Source organism: Rhamphochromis sp. 'chilingali' (assembly GCF_963969265.1).
Source record: "Rhamphochromis sp. 'chilingali' genome assembly, chromosome: 20".
NCBI lineage: Eukaryota > Metazoa > Chordata > Actinopteri > Cichliformes > Cichlidae > Rhamphochromis > Rhamphochromis sp. 'chilingali'.
The window spans coordinates 17,986,327-17,998,950 of NC_137947.1; the positions used below are offsets into that span (position 1 = coordinate 17,986,327).

General features: G+C 39.1%; 1 protein-coding gene across 4 annotated transcripts in view; it reads left to right on the plus strand.

Annotated features, from left to right (window-relative positions):
- Positions 1 to 12,624, plus strand: part of LOC308388332 (calcium-activated potassium channel subunit alpha-1a) — a 149,547-nt gene that overhangs the window by 87,323 nt on the left and 49,600 nt on the right. For all 4 annotated transcript variants that reach the window (XM_080868965.1, XM_080868966.1, XM_080868964.1 and 1 more), the window contains exons 6-9: positions 5,579 to 5,654; positions 7,067 to 7,142; positions 8,360 to 8,530; positions 10,085 to 10,176. In XM_080868965.1, the coding sequence (XP_080725091.1) occupies positions 5,579 to 5,654; positions 7,067 to 7,142; positions 8,360 to 8,530; positions 10,085 to 10,176 (415 nt within the window). The remainder of the gene's footprint in view (positions 1 to 5,578; positions 5,655 to 7,066; positions 7,143 to 8,359; positions 8,531 to 10,084; positions 10,177 to 12,624) is intronic.

Sequence of the window (12,624 nt, forward strand, 5' to 3'; positions counted from 1 at the left end):
CACTGTGAGCTGTTATCCTTAAACAAAATGTGCCTATAATGTTTTTTTTATTTAGAGATGCCCTAGATTCCAGGGCTCTTCATTATTTTTAAATGGGGAGACTCAGTGCGTTTCAGTTTCACAGTGGTGACACGAGAGGTGGCATCTCCACCTCATAAAAACGAAGACATTTTTTATTTTAGTGCTGGACTTGTCTAACAGCAGCACAGTAAAAGAACAGAAAACCCTCTGTCATGCGTTGGGATGGGTTTATTTTTACCGGGCGTTGTGTTTAATAGCAACATAAAGTGCTGCGAAGCCCATGTTATAAAATTAACAGAGCGTCGATCTGCAGTAGGATGTGACGGTCGATTTTAGAATACCAATCATGTGCTGAAAGTGTCTTCATATTCAGGTCGAGAACCTGAGAATAGCAGTCATTATTAACTGCTTATATCCTGTATTAATAAGGGAGTTAATATGGAACTCTGTGGTGGGAGGAAAATAAGCACAATTAAACGGTATCAGTCAGAACCTGATCTGCTTTCTGATGGTGACCTTTGCAATTCACTGTTAAATAAATGAAATTGCCCGTTTTGCTTTAGCTGTGTATGTGGTTGTTCACTTCCATCAGACAGCTTAACAGGGCCAAAACGAGCTAATGCACAACTGCTGTTACTTTCATTTAGTTAAGTGTCCATACTGTTCCTTAACGCAGGCTTTGTTAGAAGCCATGGTGGCTGTTAAGAGTGCGTATTGTGCTCTTCAATCCCCTTGGATTGGTTCATCTTCACTTCAATTAGCTGGTAGGGAATACACACCACACACCAGCCAGCATAATATATCACAATTATACTACCTCTCGTTTCAGTCCTGGAGAAGACCAGTGGAAATTCAGTGGAGGTGTGCCCAGTTAATAAAAAGCCCACTAATAAGGGCTCTGCCCTGTGCTCTGTGGTAGAGTATTCACCCACTTTGCACACAAGGCAGTGCCTGTATACGCTGTGCACATTTTAAGTCATGTTCTCTTTGGCTTTGCAAATTGGACATTGATTAAGGGGAGGAGAATGATGTGAGGCTAATGTAAGAGTGCATGTAGAGTTCTTCCTTGGAAAAAGGAATTAATCTCCTTTAACTACTTGAACTTAACATTTCTCCCAAGAGTCCTGACAGTGTGGGATTTGCCGTTTGAAAGATGCTCATAGATCTTGTGGCTACTGAGCCTTAGCTTTCACACTCTGTAAGTTAACTCCATGCCTTTCCACCACAGCCATTACAGAGGACTACCTTCCCAGTTTTAAATATTTAAGGAATAAAACAATTTTTTAAAGACAAATGGCATCATGAAAATACCTAAAGACAACTGCAAAGTCTATTTTATTTCTATTTCATTGTATTTGATTAAAGTGTGCTGTTTTTGGATAGCCAGTAAGAAATGGTGTCAATCTAATGTTATTGAAGCTTCACTGGCCTGAAGAATGTGCAGTAGTTTGTAGCCTTCAGACGTGCCTTATATTCTGACATGCTACTGCCTCCTAGTGGTGGGTTAGTTTGTTGGTTTCCTGCTGAAAGAGGCTTACAGCACCTGATATGGGCATGATCGCTTTATATGGCCCTTCAGCCCATGGTAGGGAAGGGAAACTGTTTCGAGGGAAGTTTAAGCCTCTTTGGTATAGCCAGGCTTCTCGCGTGTTGCAGTTTGAACATTTTTTTTTGTATGTATTGATAAATATGGACTGTTTATCCTCCATGAATGAGCAGGAAGAGTCAGTGCTGTGTACACTTGCTGAGGATCTGTGTGTTTAGATTAGCGTAGCATCATATAATCTAATCCTGGCTTGGTTTACTGTCAGTGTTATCCCAGATGAACTGCTCCAGCCTGCCGATTGATAAAAAGCCCCAGAAAGCTGCCCGTCCAGGACATGTGACACAGAGTCAGTGCTTGGGCTTGCAAAGCCTCAATTAAGTAAGAGCGGGCACAGAACAGAAAACCTTTTTTTTTTGAATGAGCATCTGGCAAGCTGACACATGTGTGCAAGAGGCTTTAGCATGTGCGGGAAAGAGATTTTCTCATACATGAACACAGCAAGAGAATTTCATTGAGGTTTTTTTTTTGGTTTGTTTTTAACATGATTTTTACATAATACACATTTTTTTTTATAGAAAAGAAATTATTGTGTGTTATAATTGTTGTAGGCCTTTGTGGGGCTGTTTTTCTTGCTCTCACTCAGTGTAGGTGAAGTCTCAGATGTGATAGCGTGAACAGATATTTCTCCACAAAGTCTCACAAAGTGTTAAACGCAAGACAAAATACCACACGCACAGATGTACAGCATAACACAAACACAGATGCTTCACACTAATTGAGAAAAATGTGTTCTGCAGCCACCTGCATCGCAGCATCACTGTGTGTTTGGTGGCATGTCTGATATTTGCAATCTGAACGCCAAATTTGCGAAGTATTTGTTGATGTTGTCACATCAGTTTTATGTCAAAAAGCTGGCTGCTATGTTTTGTGTTGTAAGTGCAACACAGCATTTCTGTGTTTGCCAGTCGAACAAATATACAGTTTCAGTTTGTGGAGCGTAGTCATTTGTTTTTATGTACAATTTTGTTTGTTATTGTTAAACAGGTGTGAATCACTGCATCCAAAGCCAATGCGAAAAGGCAAAACACAGTGAGGTCAGTTAGGATTACATGTGTGCAGTATGAATTACGATCCACACCATCAGTTGGATTTTTTTTTATATACTAAAGTAAAATTAGAATACTACTTAAGTAGGCTAGCAATGATATAAACAAAACATATTTAAAGTAGTTGAAGTAAAACTTTCAAGAATCATCTGTATAAATGATATCATAGTATAATACTTATGAATTTATTGATTCATACATTTAATGTTGCAGCTGTTGTTGACCTGTTGTTACACCATATATGGCTAGATTTCTTGATATATCAGCGAAATAATACACATCTAAAGCTTTAAAATAAATAAACTACAATAATTGCATCCATCATGTAGTGGAGTAAAAACAGGAAGCAGCATAACACCAAGGGGAGTATTACATTTTTTCAATAGGATATCAGCGTCTATGAAAACATGATTTGTGGTCATTAAAAAATATGAAATTTAAACTTATGTTGCTAATTTATTTTCCTTAATTAATATTAAGTTTAATATTGTACATTTGTTCAACTGTTTTATTATTCATTGAAATTATTTATAGATGGTCGTTGTTACAACTAAAGAAAACTAAAAATAAACTAAAAAGCATTATTTATATATACATGTATCTGTGTTGCCGCACGACATGACAGGGTGAGGCAGAGCCATCATGGACAGGAGAAACGCAATTTTGTTTGATATAATCGTTCAGCTGCTTATCACAAACATCTAATCAGCCACACGACATGACAGTAACTCGGTGCATTTAGACATGGTCAAGAAAACCTGCTAGTAGCAACTGATCATCATTTAAACACCACAGTCTATCTGAGTATTGTTGGTGAACATGGCCATTCCTTTATGACCACGGTGTACCCATCTTTTGCTTATCTGCTTCCAGCAGAATAACGCACCATGTCACAAAGGTTTCTTGAACACAGCAGTGAGTTCACTGTACTCAAATAGCCTCTGCAGTCACCAGATCTCAGTCTAATAGACCACCTTTGGGATTTAGTGGAAATAAAGATGTGTATCTTGTGCAGATGACTGTAAATTCAACTGTGTGATGCTATCATGTTTGTATGGCTCAAAAAGGAATATTTTCCAGCACCTTGCTAAATTTGTGCCAAGAGGCATTAAGGCAGTTATGAAGAGAAAAGCGAGTCCAACTCAGTACTAGCACAGAGTACTTTACAAAGGAGCTGGTGAGTGTACTTATAATTTGTTGTTGTTGTTTGGGTTTAAAAAAACAAACAAACAGGTTTTTGCAAAAGTACAATATCAGATTTCTCTTTCAGATTTCAGTCCCATTCTGGGCCATAAACATGAGAAAAACACAGCTTCAGTTGCCATAGATACAAAGTGATTACTGAGGGTCATGACAATATAATCTGGATTTTATGTCGTCTTGTTGCTTCCAGCTCCAGAGGGAGTCTTTCCTTTGATTCTGCTAAAATACCTGGAGCTGGAGGATTCATTTGTGTCTGTTTAAAAAAAAAAAAAAAAAAAAGTTTCAGGAATTTATGCCCTAAATACATGTTTACATGGAAGTGTAGATTCCTTATCTGTAGTCCTAATCTGACAGAGATGGGTTTTGTTTTTGTTTTTTTACTTTTTTTTTTTTTTACTGTCAGACAGAGTTGTTTGAAATTTCATTGTGAAAACAGGTCTCTCATTTTATGTACGGATTATTGTTTTTGTTCTGCTTTATTTTCATCTCTGTTAATCCCTGGCATGGTTCAGACTTTTTTGAAAGGTTTGATACAGCTGTGTTGATGGAGACGTGGCTTTATAGGGGTTAGTAGTAAATCACTAAAAGGGGCAGGAGAAAGGTAAATCTGTTTGGGTTGTGGGGATTAAAGGCACTGTAACAAAAAATGAGGAAAAAAAACAATTATATTAGAGCTGACATTTTGCTCACAGAGACACTCTCTGATGCGACTGACATGGAAAACCTATACAACTGCAGCTGAATGCACGGAGACCAATGATTTAACACCAACAGAAGCAACATTGTCCTATCAAGGAAGCCTTTCTTTTTAAAGCCTTTTCTTTGGTTATTTTACTAGGAATACTTAAAGACCCTAAATATTTGAGGATTACAGACTTCTTGACCTGAAGTCAAGTCCCAAGTACTGGATTTGGTCCAGAAACAATGATTCCTCCTAAACTGCTTGTGTACCGTCGTACACACAGTGATGTAAATTTGCAAACCCTCCAAGAGACATGGAGGCGAAAGAAGTCTTGTGGCGATCTTTTTCAGAATGGATACAGGGTGAGGCAGGGCCATCATGGACAGGAGAAAAAGGGAAGCCAGACAGGACTTTACTATTCTGTTTGGTCCTGTTTACACATTCTCTCCAACTGGGGTAAGAGCCTTAGGTTAAGTGTAATACGTGAGATTGCTTCATCAGAATCATTGATGTGCCTGTGACAACCTTATATTTGTGGGGTCTGATTGTATAATTTCAGTAGGAATTTTTATCACTGACATAAATCCATGTATGCTTGTTCTATGGGATTGGACCTGTTATATAAAAAGACAATGAGACAGTTGCCACTTTGCTCTATAATCCATGAGGGACCTGCTCTTTGCACTGACACTCACGGCTTAAAATGTTCCTTCTAACTTGGTTGACACCATAATTATTCAGAAAATGTGCTATTTATTTATTTATTTATTGATGTATTATTTTTGTTTTGTTTTCTTGTATGTTATAAGCTACATTTGATGATTTGGATGATGTTGCTCTGTACTGTGCCTAAATGCTGTGGTAACATGTGGGCTGCATCACTAGCTGATCTGCCAACATGCAGAACCTCATGTTGTTTGAACTCAGGACAATGTCTGCACAGGTGTTGTCTCTACATTTCCCTCCTGTCAGTGCATGTTACATGTTGATACGTTTCTCTGTTCTTCTCTGTTCACGCAGGTTTAAGATTCCTGAGAGCACTAAGATTGATACAGTTCTCAGAGATTTTGCAATTCTTAAATATCTTGAAAACAAGGTAAGAAAAGTGTTTTCTTTTTTTCATTTACAAAACACACACATACCCTGACAACAGAATTTTTAGTATTAAGACCAACCTATCACCTAGAGTCTTAAATAAATATGCTTTGGTTATCAGGACATAATACAAATCATCTGGTCCTTATCAGTTCTTAAAATTTAGTAAATATCTTCTCAGATAAACAACAAGTCATATATTATGTATAACATAATAATATAGCCATACCATAGTTCACACAAATTAGGCCAAAATACAGAAGCGGTGTATAAACAATTAGGTAAATACTTCGATATATATATATATATTAAGAAGGTAAGTGGTGACCAGTTGCCGCTAATCAAATGTACTTGATTAACTCATTAACTTAATCATCAGCAAGTGTGAGGACCTCTATAAAGGCACGTATTTTGGCAGTTTGCTGGTCTGGAGCATTCGATGCCAAGACATCAGCAATGATCTTAAAGAAGTAATCCAGTATTCTACGGGGGATGAAGGTCATTCACAGCTAGACTTTCAAGACAGTTGGCAATCATCCCAGGAGTGAACATCTCAGCAAAAAATTAAAAAAATAAATAAAAAAGCTACACCTCAGACTCTACAGCCTGCTAAATGTTGAGGTTCATGTCAGTGCAACTGACTGAACAAGAGTGGCTTGTTTTGGGCAGAAAGCAAGATGGACATGTTTGGGCATAATGCACAGTGCCACATTTGAAAACCAAACATCAGCTGTCAGCACAGTGGAGGAGAGCTGATGCTTCGGGCTTGTGTTGCAGGGACAGGACCCGGGCACCTCGCAATCATCGAGTGGCACATTAAGCAATCTGTATACTCAAGTATTCTGGAGTATAATGTGAGGCCACCTATCCAGCATATAAAACTTGGCCCAAACTGGCTTATGCAACAGGCCGGTGATCCCAGAGCACAGAGGCAAACATGCAACAGAATGGCTGAAAAAGAAACAAATTCCCCAAACCTCAATGAACTGAAGCAATATTTAAAGAAGAGTGGGCCAAAATTTCTGCACAGTGATGTTTGTGAAATAAATGACGACACAGTGTAATATAAGTGTTCTTCATCTGAGGTTGCATTGACCTAATTTTAAAACCTGGTGGGGATTAAATGATTGTTTTTATTATGTTAAACCTTGAACTGAAAGATTGGGGACTTTCTTTTTACCATGAGTGTGTGATGAACACTGTGGTTGATTTGGAGTAAACAAAAGGAAACAATAGATAATAGGGAACAAAATTCTGACATTTTTATTCAACCTGATTTCCTTTCAACTATTGTAAGATGTAAAAAAAAAAAAAAAAAAACTTTGTTATATATATGAATAAAACAAATCTCTTTTTTTCTGTCACTGGTCTCGCCGCCTTAAATGAGTTTTATTTTTTTTTCACTCTGTGCAGCAATTCCATCAAGCTGGTGAACCTGTGTTCCATCTTCATAAGCACATGGCTCACAGCTGCTGGATTCATACATTTGGTAAGTGGACAGATGTGACGGCCAGTGGCATCCAGAGTTAAATGTTCCAGAAAGAATGATACTGTAGTGAACTAACTGTAACTACCTCACTGACACAAGTGTGACACCTAGCACTTTCAGTGAGTCTGATAGTATGAATAAAGAGCCTAAATTAATGGTATTTGCTAGTAAAAAATTAAATTTCTCCAAGTTTAAAACATTGCTGTGATGTCATATGTGGATAGGGCACTATCTGCTGTGCCACTAAAACTTAGGAGGCAGCATAATTAAAGACATTTTAGTGACTTTAACTTTAATGTACATAAAATATATCAGGGATATTAAAGCCAAGCCCTATCTGTGTAAATATCTTGTGTTTATTCTGTAGGGCAAATTTTAACTAACTGTCACAAAGCAAATAACCAGCATGTTATGTGTGTGAATCATCAGTATTTTCTGAAAGATCAGCTCAGATTTTTATATTAAATTTATGCCTGGAATTTCCATGTGATCTGTATTCAGATTTATTATTTAGACCTGTTATTGAAATCTACTCTTGTTATCTCGGCTAAACTCTCACATGAATCCCATCTGAATGGAGAAATTGGTGACACGTGTCACATTCCAGGACAGGTGAAGCGTTCCTCTTTTCTTTTTTGCACTTCGTGTAGTTATTATCAGGCTTACTTCCAGTGGCGGGAAAAAGTAGTTGTGTTGAACAAAGCAGATTTTTTTCATGTGATCACGCTGCATGACTTGCTTTTATTCCTGCCTGAGATCATTTCTACTAAATTAGATTTCTGCATATATGTCATTTTAATACTGATCACATGTAGGATGCGTGTAAATTGTAAATAGGGTTTTTAACCCTTGGAACTTTCCTGTGAACCAAAATTAGGGATGTGGTATTTAATATTACAAACACATAAAATGGAGCATAAAACTGCCTCCTCCTTCACCTTCCCTTTATTCTGATCAAAGTGTTGGTTTCAGTTAAGCCAGATGCTTTTAAAGTGAAAATCCGTACTCGTGAGGTATTAAATGATTTTACCACTAGATGGTAGTCAAGGCTCACTAAATGAAGACGATGTCACAAAGTGAGATGAATGCTGGCACACTTGCAGCTGGATTTAATCAAATCTCAGGAAACTGTTTCTTTTTAGAAAAACTCTGTTTACAAATTGGTTGTGCGAATTGTATCTAATGATCCTTCTGCATCACTCCCTTGTCAATTTTAGGTGGAAAACTCAGGGGATCCTTGGGAAAACTTCCAAAATTCCCAGTCACTATCATATTGGGAATGTGTCTACTTGCTGATGGTGACTATGTCTACAGTGGGCTACGGGGATGTCTATGCAAGAACCACCTTGGGGCGCCTCTTTATGGTCTTCTTCATCCTTGGCGGTTTGGTAAAATCAGACTTTTTATTCTCCCTATATCCCATTTTCCCTATAAATTCCTGCCTGCCCCCATCAATAAACTGTTTAGAACTGTTTAAAATGTCTAAAAATAAAATAAATAAAATGTGATGTTAATATTTAGAATGATCTATACTGTATAACATGTTAGTGTAGTGTTTTTATATTGTTAGAACTATATTGCCTAGACAGTACATGCTATATCTTTGTCACAGTGTAGTTGTATCCTCCTGTTTAGCCTACTGTATCTTGTCTCCTGGAGTCACAGATCATTGTGCTCCTTTGTCTTCTTCCCCCTATGTGTCCTCCCTATATTTGTTTGATTAGATTATAAGCTTTTGTCTGATGATGTTGTTATTCTCTTAAAAGCAGTTGCGGTTTCAGGACACCCCTCCTTCCGTGTCTCTTCCCACAATTCCAACAAACACAGGGGCAGGGAGATGAAGCTTAGGCCAGCCTGAATGTTACCATAGCAACGGCAGCTTCCCACAACCTGCCCTCTTACCTTCCTCTGATCTAACGTCCCGTTGGGCTGACACTAGTACAGTAACTCACATGTAAACACGCATGAACGCAAACACCTGTAAGCACTCGAACACACGGTCGCATACAGAAGAGCGCGCACGCCCTTCGTCTTCGCTCGCAAAGACTGGAGGATTTAGCCAAATTCTGTACAAAGACAGCTATCAGTATGCACTGATGACCTACAGCTGTGTGGATGTGTACCATATTGTGACCATGGTGATAGATTGCAAGGTTTTCTTAGTGCTGCGAGTTCTGGAAGTCTTTAGGCGAATACCTCCGCCTGCTTCCTCTCAGCAGCAGTGGCTTAGCAATGACTCCAGGGTGAAGGTATGCTAAAGCCAAGGATAAAATCAAACTCACATAATGTCACACTATTCCTGGTAATGTAACAGTACATTTTTTCCAGGCACGAGTGAAGTATGCTTTTACCGAGCAAGGGCATCTCTGTGTTGCTAACTGTAGATGCAAGCCTACGCGAGTAACGCCAGCGAGTATACGCCACTGGTAAGCAGTGAGCTTAAACATAACTCTGTGCTGGGACGACAGGCTGTCAACCTTTGCAAAATGCATCCAGCTCATTTTCTAGCCCAACAAATGAGTCTTAATGTGTTTTGCAGCTGTGGACCATCAGGTGTGCCTATTCAAATCAACCTGCCAGGTCATCTGTGTTTGTTGGACAAAACATGGCACATAGGTTTTTATTCTTCCTCAGCTTTTTTCCAAAGAAAGGTTTTGGGTGTTAATTGCAGACTGACTAGCTGTCAGCTGTAACAAAATTATTGCCCACTAACCAAACCCGTTCTGAACTTTTAAACACTGGGGCTACTTCTTTTTTCCCTCCACTGATTTTTGTGAACTTTAGGGAGTCTCTCCAGATAATGAGAGCGATGGGATTTACAGGCTAATATTTTTTTTATATCCTCAGAAATCTGGATTCACGCACCAATCGCTCCACAACCCACTCTGCGCCATACTAGTCTCTTTTTTAGTCTCTTCTTCTGTCTTCTATCTTCTCCTTAGGCCATGTTTGCCAGCTACGTCCCTGAAATCATAGAGTTAATAGGAAACCGCAAGAAATATGGTGGTTCCTATAGTGCGGTTAATGGGAGAAAGTAAGTATTCCAGATGGTTCTGCTGTTTTTCTGTGTGCGGTAGAACCCTCTCTGCATGCTTTTTTCTTTTTTTTTTCTATTCCATGCATGTAGGCCATGTTTGCTCGCTACGTGCCAGAAATTGCTGCTCTCATCCTTAATCGGAAGAAATTCGGAGGGAGTTATAACTCGACACGAGGCAGAAAGTAAGTTGAAATCCAGACAAGGTGTGGTTGTGTGACTAAGGTACACCTCCAGAAGTTGGTAGTTACTGGGGGTTAGTTAACTTGACTTTTTTAGAATGGTAAAGTTTAAACGCAGTTAAAGTAAAGGTACATTATGTCAAGTCACACTGCGTGACTGGAGACCTTGGCCAATAGGACACACATGTCCATGCCCTTTAATTCTCTCTTTCAGTCTTTCTCTTTCTGTCTTCTTCCTCTGTCTGCCTTTATCTATCCTCCATTCAAAGCTTTCCTAAAGTCATTTGTGTGCTTTTCATTTTCTTTCTGTGTCCTCCTTGAAACATCCTGTGTTGCGCTTTAATTTAATTTGGAAAATAGAGCTTTCATGACTATTACACTTTAGCCTAACAGGAAACTAACCTGTGGTGCTTCTATTTAATGTAACGTGTGCCCAGTGTGTCTCATCAATACAGGCTAGCCTACAGGGATTAATTAGAATCCAAATCAAAAAGCAACAAAACAGTCATGAAATCCCTACTATCCGCTTTTAAAGCATTTTCTCACAAGAAAATAGAAAGATTTAAACATCTGCAAGTGCATTATTATTGGTGGTCTTTTTTTTTAAGAATCATCAATCTCAATAAGCATTGCAGGATACAATTTCTTTTCTTGTTTTTTTGTTTTTCTCTTTACTTTTGCTTTTTTAAAATTATTATATGCATTTTTTTCCCTGCTTGAATTCGTTTTGCATGCTTTGTGGAATTACTTTTTTCCTTAACTGCATCATATCGGGCATGTTCTCTATGACCTGCAGTCTTGTGGCTTTGTCATTAATTGCTAAATGGATGATAAAGTCATCCTTCTGTTGTCTGTCATTGCTAGCGCATCGCATCATCAATGCCTGACATTACTCTGGCCCTGATCTTCAGTCAGCTCCCACACCCTGAATGCTGGATGCCTCGTTCCCATTGGAGGCTTTCAATTGCTTTTGGCTTGCTTTGCCTGCTTGGTTCGTTGATGCCCGCCTGGCTCTTATGTGTGTGTGGTGGTGGTGATGGTGGACTTTATCTCTGGAGGCTCTCATATTTATGTAAATGTGCGACTGCCCTCTCGCAGCCGAGGCTCCAGTACACTGTGAAGTATATGTGACACTGTGGTTATTATAGTGTTTGTACAAACGTGCCACAATACTTATTGTGAAGTTCTCTTCTCCTCTTCCCTCCTTGTGGCTCAAACCTTGAAATATTCAGCACACAGATTTAAATTAATCCAAAAGGAGCGTATACAGAACAGGGAAAGTGCTCTTTTCATTGTCCTCCGTCTCTTTTCTTCTAATTTTGTACGGCAGCCAGCATCTGCTACTATCTGCTGTCTACTCTTTCTCACTCTGTTTCTCTTTCCAATCTCACCCCCACCAGTTTCAGTCATTCTGTTCAGCGGAGCAGATTCTGAGGAGTCAGCAGTAGAACAAGACGTTAGGGGGGAAAAAAAAGCCTTTGTGCAGTAACATTTGCCTGTCATTGAGATAAGATTGATGAAATGTTATGTTTGGCCAGTGACCTCAACCCAGGCTCACAGATGGGTGCTGAGAGAAGCCCTTGTCAAAATCGTGGATAGTTTCTCCAACACACTTTATTTTCTCCATCCACACCCCCCTTCCATGTCTCCTTCTGGTTAGAGTGCAAACATATTGTAACAATCGGAAGATATTCATCAAAGACTCAAGAGTAGCTACATTCTTTTACATTCTCATTTGGATATGTGCTTATAGGACGTAATGCAAATGAAAAAGTGGTTTGCCATGTGGATTTAGGATTTTCATTGGGCTTCAGTGCATTATCACTTCGCAGCTATCAGCCCACAATCCTCCAAATCTTGGAAATAAGATTAGGGGATTACACGTATCTGCCTGATTACAGAGCTCACAAACAATGAAGTCATGATACATAGTGAAGTTTATTAAATGTAGCCCTCATTTCATCTCTGGGCCTGGCTGCTGTCATTTGAACCAGGCCTTCAAAACTTATTTGGAAGTGAAAGGTTGGATTGGATCTGAACTGGATTTCTGTTTCATGCTAGCGTTGCTTATAGTACTCTGTGTAGTGTAGCATACACCCGTGAGCGTAATGACAGCTCTCAGCCTGTGTGCGCTGATATAATAATGACAAGTGTTGCGTTCTGTTGGCGCCCACTGCACTCGGGGCTCTGTGGTTTCCATTATGACTCTATGGTTTCCATTAGCCCCAACTTCAAGAGAGGACTTGGCATGAAAACTGGCTTCAAC